Source organism: Aptenodytes patagonicus, chromosome 1 (genome assembly GCF_965638725.1).
Source record: "Aptenodytes patagonicus chromosome 1, bAptPat1.pri.cur, whole genome shotgun sequence".
In the NCBI taxonomy this organism is placed as follows: domain Eukaryota; kingdom Metazoa; phylum Chordata; class Aves; order Sphenisciformes; family Spheniscidae; genus Aptenodytes; species Aptenodytes patagonicus.
Window position 1 is genome coordinate 145,782,383 of NC_134949.1, and position 24,134 is coordinate 145,806,516.

General features: G+C 36.6%; 1 protein-coding gene across 5 annotated transcripts; it reads left to right on the forward strand.

Moving 5' to 3' along the window:
* Positions 1-431: 431 nt before the first annotated feature.
* PNPLA4 (patatin like domain 4, phospholipase and triacylglycerol lipase) lies at positions 432-23,654 on the forward strand. Of its 5 annotated transcripts, XM_076357936.1 has the most exons (9): positions 432-1,116; positions 1,501-1,813; positions 2,541-2,667; positions 8,351-8,535; positions 11,133-11,227; positions 11,404-11,539; positions 14,982-15,047; positions 20,687-20,839; positions 22,814-23,654. In XM_076357936.1, the coding sequence occupies exons 2-9, from the start codon at positions 1,583-1,585 to the stop codon at positions 22,943-22,945; spliced, it is 1,125 nt and encodes a 374-aa protein (XP_076214051.1). In that variant the 5' UTR covers positions 432-1,116; positions 1,501-1,582; the 3' UTR covers positions 22,946-23,654. The 5 variants fall into 5 exon arrangements, with proteins under 5 accessions (XP_076214051.1, XP_076214043.1, XP_076214059.1 ...); XM_076357928.1 differs by lacking the exon at positions 432-1,116 and having other exon boundaries at positions 1,143-1,813; XM_076357944.1 differs by lacking the exon at positions 432-1,116 and having other exon boundaries at positions 1,143-1,813; positions 8,384-8,535.
* The last annotated feature ends 480 nt before the right edge of the window (positions 23,655-24,134 follow it).

Here is a 24,134-nt window from a genome sequence, read left to right on the forward strand (position 1 = left end):
CCGGGCCGCCCGCGTCCCGCCCGCGACAAGCCGCCCCCGGCTGCGCACGCGCGCAGGGGCAGCGTCACGGGGGAGGGGCCGCTCCCCCGAGGCTCCGCGGGCGCTACGTGCCCCTCCCCGCCGCAGGCCACGGAGGCCGCGCCGCCGCCGCCGGGGGAGGTAGCGCGGCGGGGGAGCCCTGGCCGTCTCGCGAGCTTTGGCGCGAGGACAAACCTCCCGCGGGCGGGGGGCGCGCCGGTTGGGCACGCGGGGGCCCGGGCTAGCGGCGGTCTTCGCTGCTCTCTGCCGGAGTTGCCTCCGTGGCCGTTAACGAGGGAAGCGGGGCAGTTCCGCCGCGGCCCCGGTCCCGCTTGGGAGCCGAGGGGGGCGGGTCGCCGCCGCTGTGTCGCCTAGGCCGCGTTAGACCCCCGGGAGGGTCCGAGGCAGGAGCCTGCGCGGCGGGAAACGGGGAAAGATGGAGGGGGGCAGGTCTTGAGCTTAAGATTGGAAGGGATGTGGCCCGCTAAAACATCGCCCTTCTGTCGCACGTGTACGAGTTTAGAAGACTCGGTGGCTGTTCTTAATGCTGTGGTCGCTTCAGTTGTCACTTGACTTCCTGCGTTTGTTACATTTAAAAATTTTGCCTCACCGTTTCAGTTCAGTTTTTCTTGTTTATATCGGTTGCCTCCTGAGCAAAGCGGAGAAAGGAAAAATCAAATTGCACTGTAGGCCTCACCTCGCGGCACACAAGATGAAGCAGACAGCCTGAAACTCACTTGTTTGATGGGTGTTAAATTTGAAGCTGATAGTATGCTTCTGAGACCTGCCTACACAGACTCACGCTGGCTTTGTTTGCACTGCTAGTCAGGGCGATAACCTGTTTTTCTTTTCATGTGAACAAGCGCATTTCCATATGTTGTTCTTTACGGTCAAAGTCTTGCTAGGTGTAAACCAGCCTTACATTCGATTTGTGTGTCACTCCTACCATATCCGGGTAGCACAGAAGATGACAAGGCTTGCCTTGTACCAGCCAGCATGCTTGAGTTTTTCTTACTAGGATCTAGACATCAGCGCTTTGCTTTTGTGAACAGTTGGTTTGAAGTTGCTGGAACACTCCTTGCACGTTTTTCAGCTGAGGTAGAAGGAACAGCATATTCATGTTGTTAATTATAAGGGACAGTTTGTTCACTTGTTCCTTGCATTATTAACACTTTTAAGTCCTTCCTGTTTCTGAAATGAACAATTGACTTTATGGTTGGTGGTGAGCAACAGGCTGCCAGATGGAGGCTGGTGAGAGAAACAGTAGCTACTGAACAAAAGTTCTGCCTAGAACTGTTTCATTGTCAAATGAATCAGCTGTTAACACATCTGTGTTTTAGATTGTGGTCCCTTGAAAGCTAAACGTGAGAGGGTTGTGAAGAGGTCCTTGCTACAGTGTCAGGGCCTTGATGTGCAACTACCTTTCAACTGCTCTTCCTTATTGTTTTTTCTTTTTTTTTTCCCCTTAATGTTTTTGAACAGGTTATGTTTAGAAGAGAGGAAGTTTCTACTGTGTACTTCTATGGTGTCCAAGCTCATCTATTGATACTTCCTTCGTAACTCCATGGTAAAACAGCTTCTGAGAGTATCAGTTTGGTTACCACATCATCTGGATCCAGAGGTTGCTTTTAAGAAAATGTGGACTGCTAAAAGCCTTTGTAGTGCTCAAATACTGTTGCTTCAGTTGAAAGAATGCAGATTGTGTAGTTGCATGTTTCCAAAAACTCAACCGTTCTGGATTGGCATTCTAAACTATTGCACCATAAAAGCGCCACGTAACAGAGTTAAATTCCAGGTAAGTATTTTGATGATAATATTTCTTCTAGAATCTTCAGAGCTAAGCTTTTGATCTTGCAGACTTACTTATGAATTGAAGATGCCTATCAGGGTAAAGGGGCAGGCAGCAATAAGTTGCAGGAGAACCAGTGTTTCAGAATGAACTTTTTGTGTCTGATAGTTCTAAGTTGGGGAGAAACGTTAATTTTTTTCAAATTATACTTCAGACAATACTGCATGATAACTGACAGGCTTATTTGTTAGAGTGACAGCCATTTAGTGAAGAATAGGACCAGAGTTCTCTGGAAAACTGTTTACCAACGCAATACTGCACAAAAAAGGGGGAAAAAAAAGTCAGTTTTTATTGGATCAGTAAGGGAGGATAAAAACATAAGAGTTTGATTATAAAAAAAAAAAAATCTGTGGATATAAACAAAAATAGTGGGAAAGGACACAAAATGAAGGCTAATCTTGGACACTGGCAGTTCCAAATGGCAATGTTTTTCGTTTTCTAGATGTCTAATTAAGTTAATCTTTAAAATATAAGTTGCTGCATGCACTTTATATATACTAGAACATTGTGGTTTCAACTAGTTTAGGGGGGGTAAGCAATTGAGAAATTCATCTAGATGGTTTTACAACTATTTAATTGACTTTATTATTCTGTTTAAGGCTAAATAATGTTCATCTTACATTTGCCTGTTGTTTCCCTTTTTAAATAGTAATATTTGACTGTATGATTGTAGGTTTCCAAGGTAAATGACAGACGATTGGTAGTAGATACAAGAATGGCTACTAGTGCAGAGGGAACTAAAATAGCTGCTGGAAAAAGTCGCAGTGGAGTATGTGATGGAAGCCAACATTTGTTAGAAGGTATTGAACCTTTTGCCACCCTCTTCTTAAGAAGTCAGCCTTCCCTGTCTGCTCTAGACATCTTGTGTTAATAATCAAGATGGTCTAAACTCTTAATTTGGAAGTTTTGTATCATGTGATGTGTTTATTTTTTAAGGGGATTATACACAATTTTTATAGTTTGCAAAGACTTGTAATTTTCCTAAGTGTCTTAATGGCTGATTGGACTGTGTACTGATTATTTTGTATTATTATTATTTTAATTTCTTTTCCTTCAACTTCAAACTCTTACAACGCTTATTCCGTGTGACTGGATAGATGCAAAACTTAGTTTTCCCTTTCTCTTGCTAGCAAATCTGGTGACTCTTGAGTATAATCTGTTGGATGGGTTATTATTTTGCGTGAACCTATTTTTGACTGGGAGAATCAATTTCTTGAATATTCACTGAAGGCTACGAATGGTCTGTGATGCTAGTGAACTTTTTTTCTGTTATAAACATGAAAAAACCAAACATTCCTGTGTGAGTGGTGATTTCTGATTCAGGTAAATTAGTAGTTACAATTATGACATTTATTTTAGCAATGCTGCCTAGCTAAACAGTTCTTTCTGTCATTCCTAGCTAATAACTAATCCTCAAATGTGCTGTTAAGCGTCATACATTTTAGCTCCTGTGCTTCAGGGTGCTTGGTCACTCGCATTTTATGTATATTTAATTTTTGTGTAAAGGTTTTTTAGTCAGTTGCTTTGGGCATTTTCAGCTTTTGTTTGTGAATGGAATGACAGGGAGGTAGTTATGACTGGTTAAGGCACTGAGATTGTATACTCTTCATATAATTATATTGCTCCGGAAACAGTAGTATGAGAAACTGTTGTGCTATTTCTTGTGCATGACAATTAGGAAGACAGTACCTATCCTGAAAAAGCTATATTGTACTATATCACAATTCTGCTGTACAGGCTTGTCTCCTTACGTACATTCTCTTGTAAGTTTGCATTACAAATGGATGAGATACTGCTGAGTAAACAGAAATGCCTCCCCACCCCCCCCAGTATATTTTTAATCACCAGTGCATTTTTTTTTTTTTCCACAGATGCGAGAATTGTTTCAATAGAACTCTTAGGTTTATGTTTATTCCTGAATGCTCCTGCATTATCTGTAAAGTAATGAGATTGAACAGCCCCGGTGTCCTAGTTTCTTCTTGTACTTATCTTTTCTTATGCTTCTGTTTTTTCTTGTAGACAACAGAAGCATACCTATCCCCTTAGCCAGTTAAAATATTTATATTTTGAAATTTGCCAATCATGTAAAATGACAGTTTTGAAAAGCAGTGGCAAAAGCATTTGCTATGTCCTATTTACGTCATATCTCTACAGTGTGTGCACTGTCCAGCTGAAATGTACTTCTGCATCTTTTAAGGTTCATTGAAATTTTTTCTTAACACATGCCAATATGATAACTTTGAGTTAATAGATAATATCTTTAACAGTCAGAACTTATGTTAAACCCTCTAAGAATATTTGTTCTGAAGCCTTGTGAAACAAGTGTTTCATATCATTTCTAAGATAGCAAGATTTCTGCTGTTTGCTCAGGCAGCTGAAAGAATGGTCTACATCCAGATGTGACTGTGCTCCTATTTCTGGTACTCTGTGAAAAATTGGCAGGGAATAGTCATACTGTAGACTTAATTAAGTTTCTCTGTATGTCCTCCTGGGAGTTGTTACAATCCTACTATTCTTTTTGATCAAAAGAGCAGTGATCTACCAAATCACTAAAGCAAAAGACATTTTTGAATCATACTGTCTCTGAAATATGCCATTCTAACTTGCAAATCAAGTGTTGCCATGACATATTTGCAAGAATCAAAAGAAATGGGAAAGTTTATATTCTTATAAAAGTGAGTATCTTGGTTTCCTATTTCTTGCTTTTCTGATTTTACAGGACATTCATCTAATGAATGCTTTCTTATCTTTTCCTCTTACTCAGAGATTGCTTTGCAAGGTGAAACAACATTGCTTAACTGCATCTGTCAAGCAGATGGTTCCTTATAGAACCGTGATTCTTATTCATCTGTATCTTCTTTGTAGGTTAGGTGCTTTGTTACAGATTTGTTGTAAGAGGCCTTCAATTCAATGTACAGAACCTCCCCGCAGGTAGATGCATAGTGCTGAATGAAGATGTTAATGTTCTGTTGTTTCTTCTCTGTAATGCTGATTATTTGCAATACTCTACTGATTTTAATATTCTGAACAAATGAAAGAAGACCTGATTGTTTCACCCAGCAACAGGTACTAGCTGTCAGTTAGGAGCTAAACATGGACATGATTTTTCATTAAAAAAAATCATAAACATGATTTTTCAATTAACAACTAGATAAAGCCCTGAGCAACCCAAATTGATCCAATAGCTACCCTGTTTTGAGCAGAAGAAGGTTGGGCAAGAGACCTCCTGAATTATTCTATGATTCAATGATTATTTTTTCTCTCATTATTTACCCACTTGTAGGGTTGTTACATGTGTGTGCAAAACCCATTTCTCAGTCACGCGGCTAGATGTAACCACTGGATCTGCCATTTGAACCTGAATGTCATCTGCCAATTAACATTTGTACTGAAGTATTTTTAAATTTCATTTATACGTGACAAATACATAATGTAGACTTCAGAATTGACCCTAATTAATAAAAATGTAGTGACTTGATAACACAGCCATGCTGTTGCTACTTTTGATTTGAAGTTCTCTTGCAGAATCTGTAAAACAGTGCTGTATTTCATGCCATACAAATCCAGTGGATCAAGTACTTTTGTTTAAAAAAAAAAAAAAAAGATTTAACTCCTTTTTGGATTGTATTCATTTCATCTCTTTGGACTTGAAATTAGTCTACTCTTAACAGAGTGTGAGACTAGCAGCATTCTTTAACAGTATTCTTTTACTTGAAATCTTAGTGTTCTTTTTCCTTTTTGCATGTTTGTCTCTCACTGAATCCTTTTGTCAGTCAAGAAACTGATGTGAATTCTCATTCGGTAATCTCTGTCTCTTGGGTAGGGGAATGAAGAAGAAGAAAGAGAAGTATGGGATCCAAGTGTGAACTCTTTCATCAAAGAGTGAATGCCATGTATCCAGACACTCAAGAGAACAGTGGTTACTCACAATAACTGATAATTAGATAGGACTAAAGCTCATATAAGAAAATAAAACTTCCTTAGGAAGCCTTCTAAGAGAAGGCTGACTTTAGTTGGTATATTTTTCAGTAGGTTTTGATCTGAGACTCAAATAATCTCTTCAGTTCACATAACCTCCTTTTCTGTTCTTGTCACTTTAGAGAAAATGTACCAGCCAATTCTTTATACATTGAAGTGTGATTGTCTTCTACATTTGTAGGGATTTTTTTTTTCTTTTTAAAAAAATCCTTTAATCTAAAATTTCTTGCTGTAACTGTGCTTTAGATACTCTTTTTAGTTTTCATCTTTTTTTGATTTGTGAACATCTAAGTATTTTACAGCAGGGAGAGATACCTTTTAGAATGCTTTGTAGATGAGCCTTGTAGAAGGTTTAGAAGATGTGTATATATATATGTACATAAGCATACATGTGCTTGTTTTTATTAAATAAGCTTATTATCTTACACTTGTGTTTCTTAGTTACATTTCGTAGGTCCCTTAGACATAATTCCTGGGATTTGTGAACTCTTACTTTGCTTGTTTATTTTCTGACCAATCAACGACATAAACATGGTCCTTATTTCATATAATGTTTCACATTAGTAGTGTCTTGAGCCTGAAATCTCTTTTGGACAAAAATGGGATTTAATTCTTCCATGCTTGCTTTTCTTCCTACTTAATAATGCAGTTGCTTTAACCAACTTTACCTTTTTGTCAGAGTGGCCAGTCATGCAAATGCATCTTTGTTCCTAATTTGTAGAAGGCATGGAAACAGCTCCAGCAGTTGGTTAAACTACCGAGAGTTTAACTAGCCTGAAAGAAGGCACATCATGGCATCATACTTCAAAGTCTATTGTAGATTTTTTTCCACTCTACTAAAAAAAAAATCTTCAAAGTAGAATTGTTTGTTGTTTTCCAGTAAAATTTTGTGTAAACTTTTTTTATCTTCTATGCAGTACAGTGATTTTTCTTTAAATTAAAAGATCCATTCTTTTTAAAAGTAGGAACACGATTTATCATTTGCTTCATTCTAAATGCCTTTCTCTCGTATTGCCACAGCAAGTGCCAACCTGAAATCCTTTCTATCAGTACAAATGTGTTAGATAGAAGTTACAGGTATTCATACTTACAAGTGGATACGCAAGCGTTTCCAGTGTAAAGGAGGTAAAGCGCAGTTGGTAAACTACCTTATGATAGTGTAGCGTTTTAGCAGCATGACTGATGCACCAAACAGTATGCCCTGGCACTATGAGATGCGCTCTCTCTCTCTTTTTTTCTTTCTTTTTTTTTTTCCCAAAAGGAAAATAGTAAACCTAGTTAGACCCATTTGTGGTCTGATTTTAATCATCTTATGGGTAAAGCAGTTGAGTTTAGCATGTCTTCTTATCTAATGGTTTTGAAAGCTGTTTCTTATCCTCATCTTTCCTGCTCTTCCCATTTCTGAGCTGAAGAGGCAACTTAAACCAAAATCTGTTGCTGTACATGTTTGCCTCTCTTCATCAGAGCTGATACCGCAGTGCCTGTAGATGTTTTCCAAAAAAACCATCTCATCAGCTATCTCATTACAAACCAGAAAAATCAAGTATACTGATTTTTTTTTTTTTAGTCCCATTCATATTGATGCATACCCAATATAGTAGGAGTTTATTTTAAATTCAATACTAAGATAATATGTACAATATCTTGTATATCTGTACAATATAATCTATAAGCTTGCTCTCATAATTGCAGTTATTTGCAGAAACAGAAAAGCTAATAAAATGTACAGCCTTTTTTTTTTTTAATAAACCGCCCTTAAGGATCTGAACTTAGACACTTCCTGTTCGTGTTTTTTGTGAGATTTAAATTCTATCCTTGACACCTTCACAGTGTGTGTGTGTGTTTTCATACATTTAGTGCTTTGTATTTTACTTCAGTGTTTTTTTTATTCCTTCTTATTTTAATAGTAGCAATGATATGTTGTGTGTTTTTCTTTTCTAAATAAGAAATGACTTTAAATAAGAATTTGTCTATTAACGATTACTAATAATACTAGTAAGCAAATGCGTTCCAAAGGTGAAGGAAAAAATTGCTTTCTTAGAGAATTATATTGGGTTCAAGGCTGTGTGTGTGTAAGGGGAGTATGATGACACAGTAGCCAGCAGTTTTATAATTAACTTGATTTTTACTGTAGGTGGCTAACAGCGTTCGCTCTCCAACAGCATTCTTTTATCACTTTTGAGTAGCTACTTTTATTTTGTATTTCTTTGACAAATTAGATGAAAATATGCACTTATGTTGTATATGGAGATACATATATATTTCTTGGTTGAAAAAGGCATTTGTGCTAAGGAATATTTTAGAGTTGTTCTCAATTTTGGAGATGCTAAACTAACTGGTGCTTGTTTGATGTATTTGGTAATCAAAAGTTTTTACTGTTCTTAAATAAACTGCTTTTTGTTACATGGATATAATTTATTATATGTTCCATGCAAAAAAATAGATGTATATTATAAGATAATAGTAACTGATCCTTTTTCTGACTGTGAAACTTTATTTCCACAGCAAAAATGAAACATATCAATCTGTCATTTGCAGCTTGTGGGTTTCTGGGTATTTACCACTTGGGGGCAGCAGCTGCTTTTTACAGGCATGGTAAGAAGTTACTGAAAGTTGTGAAAGCTTTTGCGGGAGCTTCTGCGGGATCACTGGCTGCCACTGTCTTATTAGCAGTACCAGAAAATATAGAGGTAAATTAATAAACTCGTAGGTATAGGACATGATCATTTTCGAAGGATATTTTTGATGTAATCATCTACCATTAAGTTTTTTTAAATATTTTGGTTCTTGTTTTTCTTCTTGCTTCTTGTAAGGCAATAGGACTCGTGTATGTGTTTTCATTAACAAAAGCCGTGACTCATGGGCAGAAATGTTTATGAAGGAAGTATTTCTTTATGACAAAAGTCCGTCATATGAACTTTATGTTTACATAGCTTAAAATATAAAGTTCATGTGTGTGAATGTTGAGCTGTATGCAACCAGATATACTTTAATATACCAAAATACATATGCACTTAATCTCGCTGTACATTATGAAGTTAATCATTGTTTCTTGACTAGAGGTAGACTTTGTTAAGCAAATGCATAGCACCATGCTTTCATCCTTTTGTGAAAGGAGATGCAAATGGTAGATGGGCTGTATCTTCATAAAGTCAAAGAACACCGCACACCGGCTCAATTTTTTTCCTTGATGTCTGTACTCCATTAGACAGTGCAAGAAGTGGCTTGTGCACCTCCTTTAGACTCTGTACAGTTCAGGACTTAACAGCAGTAGCCCCACTGTGTGCCAGGGAGAATTAATCCTCTGACATGCTGCATACCTGTGTGTTTGGGTTTTTTTCTCCAGAGATGCCACCCTTTTCTCATCACGGGTGTGGTGTCATGTACAGACAGCAAAGTAATATTCAGTGACTATTCTTACAGGCTCTGTGGGACAGCATTAGCTTGTCTTTGTTTGTTTGTTTTTCCCCTTAGGTTAAGGCTGCTTTGCCCTCCTGAAGTGCCTGTAGTGACTTTGCCTTAAAATATGTAGAGGACTAGGCCTTGCCAAAATGTTAATATTTCTTTAATATTTTGAATTATAATAAACAGCATTATTGTGGGGGGAAAAAAAGGCTGTTAGATTTTTGTTATAAGTATACTTAGGTTTCAGACCAGTGAGTATCAGGTAACTTTTTCCGGGCCTTGCTTTTTACAGCTTTCACTGCATTTGATTCAAACAATAGTCCCAGCCAATACCACACTTTGCCACTGATTTTTCTGTTTGTTTGTTTCTGCTGTGATATGAACTTAGCTTGCAGTTAGCTATACTTCTGTTGCTTTCAGCAGTAAGTTCTTCCCTGGCCTCTTTCCACCCCACCAGCCCCCAGGTGCATTCTTTATATGATTTGGTATTAGGACAGTTCCACTGTCTTGTAAAGAGAACCTTACTTGTATTCTGTTCAGGTGTTACTCCTTTTCTGTAGCCTCTGATTAGTAGTTCAATTTCAAGTCTGCCTGGTATAATGCATACCTCTGACTTTAATTTCCTATACGGTAGACACAGCAGCTAGCCTTTTCTTAGCTCAAGGAAATTTTTCTGCTTATTCTAGGCTCTGGGTATGAGCATTTGTTCCCAGCCTGGTCCAACTTACAAAAATCTTTCTAAATAAAAATATTAGAAGAGTTTTTATTTGTTATGTTAGTGGAAACTAAGCCTATATTACATTGAGTCTGATGGATTTTTTTCCTTGAAAAATATGTCATTTTAATACAAACTGAAGAGTGTTTCAGGAACTTTTTAGGGGTTTTTTTTTGTTTCTTTTTTTATTTACATTTTAGTCATTCTGTTATATTGTTTAAATTGAAAATTGAGAACTATTTTTTTGGGGGGGGATAATTCTTCCTAATTCTCATGGAATTTAAGTAAAGGTAGTGTGGTGTACTGAATAGAATTAACTTTTCATATCAGGATAATTTTATTACCACCTTTATTACATTTCTAACTTGAAATATTTTATGTCCACAAATACAACTCTTACATCAGTTTTTTTTTTCTCTTTTTTTTTTCCCTCTCCCCAGAGATGTCTATGTTAGACAAGCTGTAATTAGGACTTTCTCCATCTCCTAGTCTCAAAGCTCTAATACAACCTTTCCTTATCTTGGAGAGAATGTAACATTGAGAATTTCTTGTTTTGACTGTTGCTGTTCTAATATGACAGTTTGCAAATGTTTTTCAGTCGTATCTTGGATTTTTGTCACTGTTGAAAAGGCATGGGACTTGAAAATTCTAGGGAGGCTTATAGGGTTATAGATAAGTACCTATTTATGTAATAAAGTGTAATAATTTTAATTTTTTTAATGCTTATAGGCATCTTAAGGTACTTGTGTCTGGTTTTGGTACTGAAGTAGTTTTTAAAATAAAAGGTGGCTTTACACTTGAAATATAAATGATTGTTCTTTTGTCTAATGACATGGTTCAGAGAACTGATTATTTAGCAGTGGTAATACATAGAAAAATAGCCTTTAACTTCCCTTGATTGTTAAAGTGGTGTTCTTGTGAGGGTTTATTATTTTTTTTTTTTTTTAATTAGGGGTCTTCTTTTCTTACAAATTAGTTCTTATAAAAGGATCAAAATTTTGTTATGCATATCTTGTTACAAACTAAGCACATATGGGAAAATATTTTAGTCGGATCTTACAGCTCTCTCTTGATTAAACCTTTAGCTGCTAGTATGTTTCAAATACTACAGTTGAACATACTTCCCATAACTAAAACATCCTTAATGGTGAATATTTTAATTTGCAGAAGTGTAAGCAGTTTGCCTATGGATTTGCAGAGGAAGTTAGAAAATTGGACTTCGGTGCTGTAACACCTGGTTATGATTTTATGAAAACACTTAGGTACCTATCTTATCTTAATACATCTGTAAGATCATTTTTGTGTGAAGCTCCCTAAATGAAAATGGAGAGTGTGCATATATCTTCTGTGGGGAGCTCAGCACTCTTTCACCCTTAACATATTTGTAAGGTTTTTAAATAATGATGGTGAATAATGTTTAGCATTTTCTTTACTCTAGGGAAGGCATAGAGTCTATTCTTCCTTCTAATGCTCATGAGATAGCTGAGAACCGGCTCTATGTGTCAGTCACTAACACCAAAAATGGGGAAAATCACTTGGTTTCAAGTTTTGCCTCGAGGGAGGACCTCATTAAGGTAATGAAGTTGAATACTGCTCCTTTAAATAAAAATGCTTGAGTTTCTTTAAGGTTTAGGAGTATGTTATTAGCTGTACAATAAATCACTGTTTTACTCAAATAATCACTTATACTATACTATCAGTGATGCTACAACCATAACTTAAACAATGGAAGTAGAATTTGATCCTGCAGTTTCACAAATTTTGCTAAAACTTACTTTGTGTGTGTTTCCTTCATCTGTTTTTAAAGTTCTACTTTGTAGGCAAAGTCTGTTCAGGGTAACTAATGGTTACAGTAGATGAGAATAAAATAGAGGATTTCCAAATTTTGTAACAATTCGCTGAGGTCTTTTTGCATCTGTTATTTCACTGATACCATTTATATTATGTTTCATCACAAAAGAAAGTAAAGAAAGTTCCTGTCTTAAAAAAAAAAAAAAAATCCAACAGTTTCTACAAGTCCTTGTGGGGAATAGATACGATGTAATGTTAAGTACCATATATAAACTGTAATTTAACTGTCACTGGAAAGCTTATCTTTTACTGCCCATCTCTTTTCTTTTGAATGCCACTTTTTAAATTTGGATCAGGATTGTATACAAAAACTGATAGTAAATTGTAGGATGAATTCAGATGCATGTAAAGCAAATGTTCTTTCTAGTAATTGATTATATATTGGAGGAGATCATAAGATGTAGCAGAATAAAGGAGGAAATAGAATAAGAATGAGCTCCTTTTTTCCCTATCCCTGTGGATGCTTAGAATAAATAAGAGATCCCTTATAATTAACACTTAAAGAAAAAGAATCACACTTGTTAACAAAATCTCAAAGTATGCATTGGAAGCTTGCCTTTACAGTATTATTTTCTTAAAATCTTGACCCTGTTATATTCTACAGGGTCAATCAGTTCTCAAAATGTGTAGGGCTTAATAATGCAAAGATAATTATGCAAAAAGTTTATGTCAAATTATGCAGTGTTATTTCTAGCTATGGTAGCCAGCAGTGACAAGCATGGAGATTATTATTCTGTAGATTTATGGTTTTTTGCAGTGAAATCTTCTAACCTGAAGACAATTAGAAACTTCAAGACGACCTTGGAAATACATATATTTTATTAGTATTTCAATAGTTCTTTCTTGACTTAACCACTTCTGTTCTTTTGTTCCATATGCTAGCAGTGGAATGGGTTGGAATAATAAAATTCCAAATAATTGCTCATTGGAATACATTCATATTGTCTGTTCTTTCAGTGCATCTCGTAATACCTGTTTTTGTGTATGCCTTCAGCTATGCATGTATCATTTATACAACAGCCTGAATGTTGGTAGCTGCCCCGGTAGCATGGAGGATGAAGCTTGTTAGGTTATGTAATCGTATTACACCTTCCCTAGACATGATCTGCTGTATCCAAGGCATGGATAAAGATACTGCTGGGCAAACTGTTTTATAACAGCAAAGCTTCTGTACCCTCTGCCAGAAGTCTTTCAACTTCCATATGCATTTGGTTTCAATGCTTAACAAGCCTTATGGTTCTAAAGTTTTTCATAATGGCTAAACTGAATATATGTTGCTACAATTTTAAGCTTTTATTTTCTTTTACTATTCCCAGTGAGTGTGGAAAGGCAGTTAATAATCTCCCACTTTTGAAATAGTCTTTAGAAGACAATCATCACGTACCAGTGTTCCTAGACTTGCAGTTCTTAAACTGGAGGTGAGGGGGCAGAGAGGCATGATTTGTATGTTTGTGAGGGAGCAGAGCACAGAACACTGTTGTATTTAGTTTGGAAAGGTGGGAGCAGTGAACAGGAGTCCACAGTGGTCTGTTAGTGGTAGGGAAATACTGAAAGTGTTAGTTCTTCAAACTTGTCCTTCCTCACCTCGCTTTTGAGATCGAAGTGACTTTATAAGGAGGGCCAACTGCTTTCTTCAGTCTTCTTGAAAAGAATTCCCACGTTGCAGGGGTCACCTGGTTTTGACTCTTCCTTCACTAAACCTTTTGTCCCCATTTCTCTTAGTTTAGAAGGGCCAAAATTACTGAGATGGAGTTGAAGGAGAGGAGAAAGGGAGTTGGGCAGGGGAAAAAGCTGATGTTGGGAACCCTGGAGGATGTCTCTTTTGAAAATCTGGGGAGGAGTGGTTTCAAGGGGGACCTTATCTTACGCTTTTGTGAGGGAAAGGCCTCTCTGGTAGAGAAATAGCTAGAGTTTCGCATTTGGAAAATAAGAAGAGAAAGCCTTTTTACCTGAGCTCAGACAAAGCTCTGGTGCTTTAGATCACTGGGAAGAGAAATAGGCAAGAAAAGAGTTCTTGAAGTGAAAGTTAAAGACTCCATATAGAGTCTTAATTAAAACTTGTTAGGGGAGGAGAGGTGTTTAATACTGAAAGTAGCTTAATACTGAAAGTTGCTTAATTTGTTGTAAAAATAAATGCAATTCCACCAAAAATAGCTCAGGCATTTTCTTCCATAATCTCCATGGATTGTGGGTTTTTTTGCACCTGATCATCTTTCACATAGTGTTTACTCCAGTCTGTGACCTGCTTCTGTTCCCCAGATTTGTGTCTCATGCTGCCATACAAGCACATGTATGCATATTCTCCACATTTAGCTAGATGAAAATTTCTGACATATTGCACTTAATCCACACATCTACCCCTTCTCTTTGAAATGCTGTATACTAATTGCATATATATATATATATGGGTGGATACGTAGGTGTAGAGATACACACACACACACTCATAGATACTACTAAGAGTGGATAGAAAGATATGTGTGTGTGCACATCTGTACTTGACAGAAGAGGTGTCCTGGTCTAAAAAAAAAAAAAAAAAAAAAAAAATGAGAACTTTTAGACATAGACAGCAATGTAGGCTTACAATAGGACAAATAGTAATTTGTTAATACTTGAATGTATTAAATGCAAAGTATTGTTACTGATAAAGATACACATCTGTGAATTTTCAGGCTGTTTATAGTATTCTGGAAATTTTGAATTCTTAGAAAACCTGATCAAAAGAGTAAACACTATATTAATATGCCAGCAGAATGATTGGGTCAGCTTCTTCTTTGACAATACTCTATATGGCATTTTTTCAGCATATGCATATTTAGTTTCTGAAGAATCATACACTTACTTCACATTGTGTAAGACTAAGTTCATACTCTTTTGAATCACACTAATCAATGAGTTAATTTGTGATATTTTGTTTTCAGAGTTGTCACTGTCAAGTCATAAAAACCCAAACCCTACTGAATAGATTTAATCACATTTTGACATACCACAAAACCAAGACATTTTGAGATGACCATGGTTTCATGAAAAACTAATATATTAACTGATTACTGCTATATTATTTAGTACAGATGAATATGTATGAAAATTATGTATTGGTTCAGAATTACTTTGTTGTCTTTTCTTCACTTTTGTTCTCTATTCTTTCTCCTTTCTTTTCTCTAGGTCCTGCTAGCAAGTAGTTTTGTACCAGTATATGCAGGAATTAAGCCAGTGGAATATAAAGGAGAGGTAATTTTTCACTGAGTTTAACTACCAACTTTATTTTTTTTTTGTAAGAGCGTTCTTCATTTATGATGTAATTATTTGATCTTAGGGAAGGGTAGGTGGGCATTGCAGTGCTGTATTTTGTAGAATAGTTACTGTTTCTGTTGATACTGTAAACACTATGAAGGATGGCATGAGTTTGTTCATGTGTTGTTTCAAAAATTGCGGGTGCTGAGACTGAAATTATCTTTGTAGCATGAAGCTGTTTCCTAAAGATGTCTAATGCTTACTACGAGAAGAAGCTTCTCGTAGTAAAGATGCTTCTCGCAACAAGCTGTTACCAACTCTAAAATGTTTTTTTGCAATTTAAAGGACCACCATTCTGCTTTTCTGTTTAATGGAAGGAATGATAAGGGAGGTCTTGGCAGCTTGGACGCTGCTGGAGTACATGTGTGTGTCTACGTATGTGTTGTAATTCTGTACAGAACATGAGAACATTCTTACCAGGCACCTTCAAATCTCTTACCTCTGGACAAACATTAAAGAACAAACTTTTTTTTCCCTGTAGCACACGGCTGTGAAGTTTTCAGAGGTGTACACTACTATAAGAAAACCTTTTCACAGTTGCCTGTACTTGGTTTAGCTTCAGGAACTTTTTTGTCTTTCTTACATAAATATATTAACATTTCAAGAATAATTTTGACTGTTTAGTCTGTTTGTAATTACTAGAAGCATGAAAATAGACATTTTTTTTCTTTCTGAGAAATACTACATGACACTCTTTCCTTTATTTCCTCACACACATCCAAATGATGCCCTTAGAACATCTATAATCCTCGCAGCTGCCCTGCAAAAAAAACCCCCACAAAACCATATGCATTTGTCTCTAGGAAGAGGGAGTTGGAGTTCGTTATGTCAGAAAGCTTGTCAGCTTTAGAATTGCGTATACAGCAACACATACAAGCTAAAATGTTTGAAGGGTTTAAGTCAGTATTGCCTGACTGCTTGTGTTAAATGGAGACTGCTTGCAGCTTCCCAGGGTCTGGAAATTTTGTTGATTAGAGTCTTTATATGTTGCTTGGGCAGTTCAAGGGGCATACATGGTTGTTTTAGGTTCATTCTGCCGTTAGTTAAAGGGAAGGAAGTGTCTTTGTTAAATTTCTTGTGTTGTTCTTTCAATTAAGAAATCGAAAAGTTGGCTCAGAGTTTTGTCCAAAACTTAATTAAAACCCATTTTACTGGATGAACACTGCTATTATGATTTGCCTGGGTATTGTAGTATTTACTGAAACAGCTGCAGCCTCTTCTTAGTGGACAGTTCTCGTTCCTGCCCAACTTTATTTTTTGCATTCAGAAGTGAAGTCAATGAATGTTTCACAGAAACTGGTTCTTCTGTTACTTAAAAGCTTGTTGTCATTCCCAAATTTCCTTACAACTCTCCTTAAAGAAAAGGCAGTTTCTGAGAAGGTTGCTTTCATTTATTGTTATTTGTTGGAATGATTAGTTCTGCATGCCTGCACTGACTTTTCTCATATTCTGTAAAACAGTGGATTTGTGGTTTGGGGAATTTTTTTTTTTTTTTTTTTTTGAGACTACTGTTGCCCGTAGATGAATGTGACTTCCATTCTTTAGTCCAAAATACTTAAAGCAGGGTGAGTGCAAAGACTGTAGGATTTCTATTGCAATGGCGTTTCCATGGCTTGGAATAGTGGGTAATGAGGATATGTGGGTGGGTAATAGGGGCCCTAAAGCGTGCAGTGTAGAGCCAGATACATGGCATGTAACCTCATGATCCAGACATGGTAAGCACTGAAGTCAGGCAGACGGACTGGATATTGATTTGGCTCTGTGAGACCACCTATCATATTAGCATGATACTCCAAGTTTCCTGAAAGCTTTACTGTAACAGACCAAAGTTCTGTCTGTCTGCATTTACACTAGTTTCAGGGAGTAAATTCCACATGGAATTGAGCTTACTCCCTGCTAGCTGCCTGAGTCTGCTGGCCTGATCTGTGCTTCAGAACAGTTGGTCTGGATCTTCTCTGGGCTACATACATCACCTGCATACCTATCACCAGGTCATCTGGGAATGTTTTTGAAATGTATTTCAGTATGTTATCTGAGGTATGTGTTGCATGATACGTAAGGGAGTATGGTGCAGTTTTACTGGAATAGTATTAGAAAATGGCCAAAATGTTGCTAGCCTGTCCATACTGCCTATAGAGAGTGAACCCTAGGGTGAACTGTTCCCAGCATTGCACTTTAGTTTTCTTTTTAGGAAGAATGCTTTTTGGGAAGCCTTTGGCTCACAGTGGAGTTAGCTAGCATACCTGTAGTACACATGCTTGGAGGCTAGACTTTTGGGGTGAATAAGCTAAATTGCATGGTAGCATAGGCATAACATCAGTCTGTTCATAGTATGTTTTCCTCCTGGTTTGATGAGCCTAAAAATAATCTGAAGGAAAAGGGAGTATAAAATAACATCTGGGAATTTATAGTCTGTTAATGGCCTCAACTAGCTTTTTACCTTGGCTGGGTATTTAAGGTGCCCTTGGGCTAGGCTTCCACTAACAGCAGGGCAAACTTGCTCCATGTGAAATTATCTTCCTTTGAGTTGGTTTGGTGTCCTCTGAATCTCTGGCAAGGTTACTCTTTAAGACAGATAAAGGTCCGCAGATGATTGAGTTGACTGTATCTGATGATGAGACTGTAGTTTGTGTCACTGTAGTTCTTATATAACAGCTTTGTAAAAACCATCTACTGGTAAATGGGTAGATTCTGCTAGGTCCAGCCCACATCCTTAATTTCATTGTCTGGTTGGGTTTTCATTGCATATTATTTCAGAACTTTCTCTGTCTTTGCACTGTACTTACAAAAAAGAAACTAATTCAGAAGTTACCAAGAATTTGCCTCATCAGCTGAGAAGCATGTTTTAAGAATTGGTTAATGGAATTAAAAGAATTTTATTTTAACTGTGTAACATGAGAGACTGTGGAGCCAAATATTTTTGACTGAGAAGCAGTTTCTCCCAAATGTTTGAAAGAAAATAAAATGACAGAGGGCATATCAGCCAGGAATAACAGAATCTGCAAGAGATGGTGCTTAATAAAAAGTATTGCCCTTGCCTTGGTAAATGTTTTGATTTTTGAATAAATATTGAAGTTACATTAAGAGGAGAGGGGAAAAAACCTAAATAATCAGAATTTTTAAAAGTGGGAGAACTTTTAAGTGGTAAAGTACTAAGCTAGACTTGTGAAAGACTAATAATGTTGTCTGTTATGGTGTCTCTGACTTGGCTTAGACAGGAACTCCACTGTTCTTGTCACTGTAGGAATTGCAACAAAAAGCCACTTAGTACTCCAAGGAACACTGCATATAAATCAATAATAAATGACTATTTATAGACACACAGGAAAAGAAGATTTGGTGTTAGAAATGTTAAGGGATGTTGCAGCTTTACTCACAGTTATCACAACAATGGTGTAATGGAGTTTGAGACGTCTGAAAGATAGCTTTAAATGGTTTTGGAATTTTTTGTTTCCTCCTTTTCTAAGGCAAAACAGTCTCAATCCTAAGCATTGAGAAATATGATTTTTGTGGAAAATGAAGGAATTTTGATGGTGGATTGTAGATACTGACATCAAGAGCTAATGTTAAGAGTCAAGATCTAAAGCATGTTATGAAATAATAGGGTGAGAAGGTCCATGGAGACTATTGAATGTGAATATTTGTAGCTTATTATTTAAGCGCAGGAGCATAAAGTAGTGTGAAATGACAACTTTCATCTGAGAAAGTGAAGAAGAGGGTGGGGTGGAGGAACAAAGCAACCTCCCCCCCCCCCCGCCCCCCAAATGGTGCTTGCTATATATCCATGTGTATACAAGAGTAAATCCATGTATTGCCAGATATGGGAGTTGACAGTGGAAGGAGGGGCAAGTGGCAACAAAGTCTTTTGGTTGCATGAACTCAAATGTAGCACTGGGAGAAATCTATACCTATAGAATTAAAAGGAGGTTTGCCTTCAGCGAGAGTAAAGGGCACAGCTGAGAGGGATCTATACAACTAAGTGATGGACCTCAGGGAATTTCAGGGGCTTCTGAAGAACAAACACTGTAACCTGAGATAATGCTTCCTGTATAGCAGTCACTGCACTGAAAGCTAGTGTCTTGCCAACAGTTTGAAGACAAGTTTAATTTAGATGTCATAAACAACTTCCCAGTAGTATTCTTTTTGTGGGAATTTTTTTTTTTTAAATTTTGTGACTGAATTCCTGTGGCATTTTCAGTAATTTTGTGGGAAGACTTGCATTATTTTGCTGTTTCATAACAGTCACATATAGTATTACCTACAGCAGAAAAGCAGTCTTCTGCCTGATTGGTGCTGAAGAGTACTAGTACAATTTGCCATTTGTTTGTAGTGTTCTGTGTTAATGAAACTTGAAGCTGATATCCTGGAGTATTCAGTTTATCTTTGGGGAGGTCAAACCCTTAAGAAACATTGAGGTGAATCTTATAATACCATTTCTTACAGCATTTCGACTAGCTTTAGGTGTCTGCAGTAGTCTATGTCTTACATAGTTAATGTATGTTTCCTGTATAATTAGCAGAGAAGAAGAGAAGAAAGCACTTTTTCAGCACAGTTCAAATCAGATGTAAATGCCTACTTTAGAATAAGGTGGATCATGTACTAGAAGTGTTTTCTCTACCTTGATGATAAAGGAAGTGTAGAATGACTCATTTGGCTGTAGATGTATAAACTTCAGTGAGATGCATCTGATCACCAGACCTCATGTATGATGTCAGTGAATGTGTCTAGCCAGTAGACTGATGCCGAGTTTTGGGTTATGCATGTAAGCACAGAAAGAAATATGAATGTATAAAATATATTGGAAAGAGATGTCACAGCTGTCCCTGCTTATACTGGGATGGAATTTGGCTATGGTCCCTGTGAAGATCAGGCTTGTGCCCCTAGACTGCCTTTAGAACCAAGAAATATGTGGGGCTCTGCAAGAAATTCATTGGTTGCTTTTTTTTTTTCTTCCTCAGTCTTTCCTCTACTCAGCTCCTATAGCAGACTTGATGTCTGCTCTATCTTATGTGCCATAGTTGTTCAGCTCCTTCCCACCTTTACCCTCCACTTTCCAGCTATTGCTGTCTTGTGTTGTATACGTAAGAAGGCAAGAGGCTCTGGAAGAAGAAGAGAGGAGTCATATTTGGTTTAGCTTGTGCAGTCAGTTTACCTGCACGTACAGATTGTCCAGAGTAATGTTTTAGAGGAGTATACTTTATCTGATATGGTTCACATGTAATAGTAACAATCTTATCTTTTCACATACGTGTTGAGAAAAATTCTGTATGGGGCATTTTGTTACTAAATCAGCTAACAAGCCGTATCAGTAGCTTCATAAATACATTACACACATGCATTATGTCAAATGCTCATTGATTAAACACTCTGTGTGTACATTGCCAGTTCCTCGATGATTTTTTTTTTTTTTTTTTTTTTAATGCCTCATACTCAAGCTTATTCGTGGTATTCTGAGAAGGAAACTTGTAAGTTTTCTTGAGGGTGGAGTGGAGGAGGCAGAGACAGGAAGGATGAAGTATTCAGTTATGAACATACTGTACTAAGGTTACTTTGAAAATATTTTTATTTTCCGATAGAAGTGGGTTGATGGTGGCCTTACCAATGGCCTTCCTATCTTGCCTGTTGGAAGAACTGTGACGATTTCTCCTTTCAGCGGTCGATTAGATATCTGTCCACAAGATAAAGGACGTGTGGATCTTTATGTTAAATTTGCAAAACAAGATATAATGGTGAGTTGCTTGTTTCTTAAATAACTTCAGAAGAAGAAAAGGTAATTGAGCAGTTAAGGTTAGGCTTATTTTTAAGTGTTTATTTTCTGTGTATATATGAACTTAAGTAATATTTTGGCATTCTCTGTTTTGCAAATGGAGTGTAGACTTTTTCTTAAACACAAGGGAAGGAAAATGTAGAATAAATTTTGTCAGAAGGCTTGAAAAGCATTGATCTATCACAAAATTGAGCAAATTATCACAGGCTATTAAATGTAAATAATCTAGACTTGCTTTAAGTATCAGCTGTCTTTGGCTAGGCAGATTGTTTATAAAAAAAAAAAAAAGACTTCTGTAGAATACCTCAGGAAAGGGAAACTTCAGAACATCCCTTCATACTTACTGAAATTAGCTACTCTAACTGAATTTAAAATACAAGTTTGTCCTACATTTGAGATGGTATACAATGACTTGTCACCTCATTGCTCAAGAGAGCTTGTGTTAAGATTTTGAACATTTATAACCACAACATTTTTCCGGAAGTTATTTTGTTAGATGTTACAGAAACACTTCCGTGTATTGAAATATAGGCTAAGACTGATTTTTATGGCCTCCTTTTCATCATTGACGTTTCTGTCTTTGCAAGCTTTGTCTCACAAACTTTAACCACAGTATTGCTTCCTTTGACATGATGAAAAAAATATTGAATAGCAGTAGACCTAGCTGTCAACAAAACTCCATCAGAAAGAAAAAGTAAAGATTAGCAATAATTGGTGATACTTTTTTAAAGTTTCTTTTAGACAGTTCTTAATATGTTTCCTTAATTTGAGTAATGTAATCCTAAATTAGACCAATTTCTGAATCTTTATAATTTTTCACAGAGAGATTTTAAGCATGATAGTACTTGGTAAATGATCATAAAGCATGAGATTATTGATTTCATATATATTGGAAATATATGCAATTGTGTAATGTATATTTCTTGGTTGTGATTTGTATCTAATATACAGTGCATGGAGAGGAGGAAAAATGAGTGGGTGATTAGATTAGTTTAGAGATAGAAAATTAATTGCAGAGTTACGTATCTTCTAGGGTCCTGCAAGTGCAGAATTGTGCAGACTCTCAGGCAACATTTTAAACTACTCCATTTGAAGCTCCCTTAGCTTTTAGAGTTGTAAAAATGTGAACTAGGAGTAAATTTTTTTTAGCAATATTATAATCTGCATAAAATGAAGAATTGTATATATTAATTTATCTGGATTGGAATGTGAACAGTTTTCTGTCTCTTTGAACCTCCTCCGTCTATTAGTGTCAACTTGAATAATTGCTTACTTCAAATAATGATGATTTTGATATTGTTTTTCAAAATTGTGTATAGTTATGTGGCTAAAGTATTAAATTAATCATGTAAATGAAGTGTTCAGAACCTTATTAAATCTAATTATTTTTTATTTTGTTGTAAACAATTTAATAATGTCTTTATTCAAGAATAGAGTTCTGAAATCTTTTTACACCATCAAGGTGACCACTTGAGATGCTGAGTAGCTCTTAATTTGTGCGTATAAATGTAGCTTGTATTACCAACATGTTAAACATTGCCTGGGAATGTTCCCAAGAATGTGGTTGTTTGCACAAGTAAGCTGTCAAAATATTTCCTTGCACGAGTTTAGCATGTGCCAGCTACCACTCTGCCAGACAGTTCTGGGAATGTTTCCGAAGTTAAAATGTTTCAGAAACTTCGGGCAGTTTTACAGGCAGGCAGACTGTCTTGGAGGCTGCGAGTTTAATGGTGTATATGCAGACCGTTTGTGCCAGTTTGTCTTGGCGCTCAGCAGTGTACCTGGACACGGTTAATTTACTAGTGTAGACATAGCCATGCTGGTCTTCTCTTTTTACATATGCTACATGAAACAGATGACAGAACAGATAGCAACACAGTCAAGACTAGATAAGTTGCTTTACTAAACTAATTTATAGCTTCTCGCTCTGTTGCAGCTGTCTCTGGCCAACCTAGTAAGGCTTAATCAAGCTTTGTTCCCACCAAACCAGGAGAAAATGGAATCGTTGTACCAAAATGGATTTGATGATGCTGTACGTTTTTTACTGAAAGAAAACTGGTTTGAATAGATGGTACGTAGAAAATTAACAACCTGATGGCTGTCAAAACGCAGCTACGGGCATCCTACAGAATCTACGGGATTGCTGTCCCAATTGCAGTTTATGGAAATAAAAATCCCAATGGAATTGCATCTACTTCTGCCGAGAAAGTATCAGTTGCACTCCGAAGACATGTATAAACATGTCAGAATGGGAATTGTACTTGCCTGGTAGTTGTCTTGTTTTGAGGATGTTCAAGCTTAGATCCATTTTACTTCAGCTGAGGACTTGAGTGTGGGATTTGTAAAAAGCTCGTGTTGCCATAATTGCAGAAATTTGGAAAAGTCTTTTTCGACGCTATTTGAGAGACAAATTGAGGTCGTACCATGAAAAGTTACAGTCTGTATTGTTCACTTAATGTAATAGTTGTGCGTGCGAACTGGATGCGTGCAATATTGCTGATCTAATACATATCTTGCGATGTTCTAAAGGACTTGAACACTTAGCACTAGCCACAAGAAATAAAAAGTTTGCACTTTTTTACTCTGTGTATTTTTTAACATTAAAAGTTCTTGCCTTTCTCAGTGAATGTGGTCTTAAAATTTGAAATACTAGTTGAAATTTGTAACAGAAGTGTGATGTTTGAACGTAAAAATATCTTGTAAAGAAGGGTGTAAGAAACTATTATATTTATTATGTTTTCTTCCTCTGCTAAAACTGAATAAATATATTTTCTTGAAACCTTTGTCAAGAGCTCATTTAAAAATTTCTCGGAATACTATAACAACCTGATTATCTGCAAAAAAAACCGGTCTGTTGGAGAGAAGTTGAAGTCACGCGGTAATGAACTCAAGATTCACGTATCTTGTTCTTTTACCATTCACCTTGCATTGACTACCTGAAGTGCAAGTTCAGGATTTTCAGCCTTAATGCCTAAATCCTAAAATCCACAACTGTTTGTTTAAAAGCAAACAGTGTTTGTTTAAGTGTGTTTTTTAAGTTGATTTCTTAATACTTAAAAAAAAAAAAATAATAATTGGAGATTGAATTAAACGTATGAAATTATAGAATTCCCCAAAAACAAAATCTGGGGAGGTGAGAAATAAGATTTAAAAAAAAATAAATCTGTAGTTGTTTGAGAAACCTCTTCAGCACATAGCCACCAGATTTATATTCATATGTAGATTGCATCAGATTAGGATTCACGTGGCAGGGATTG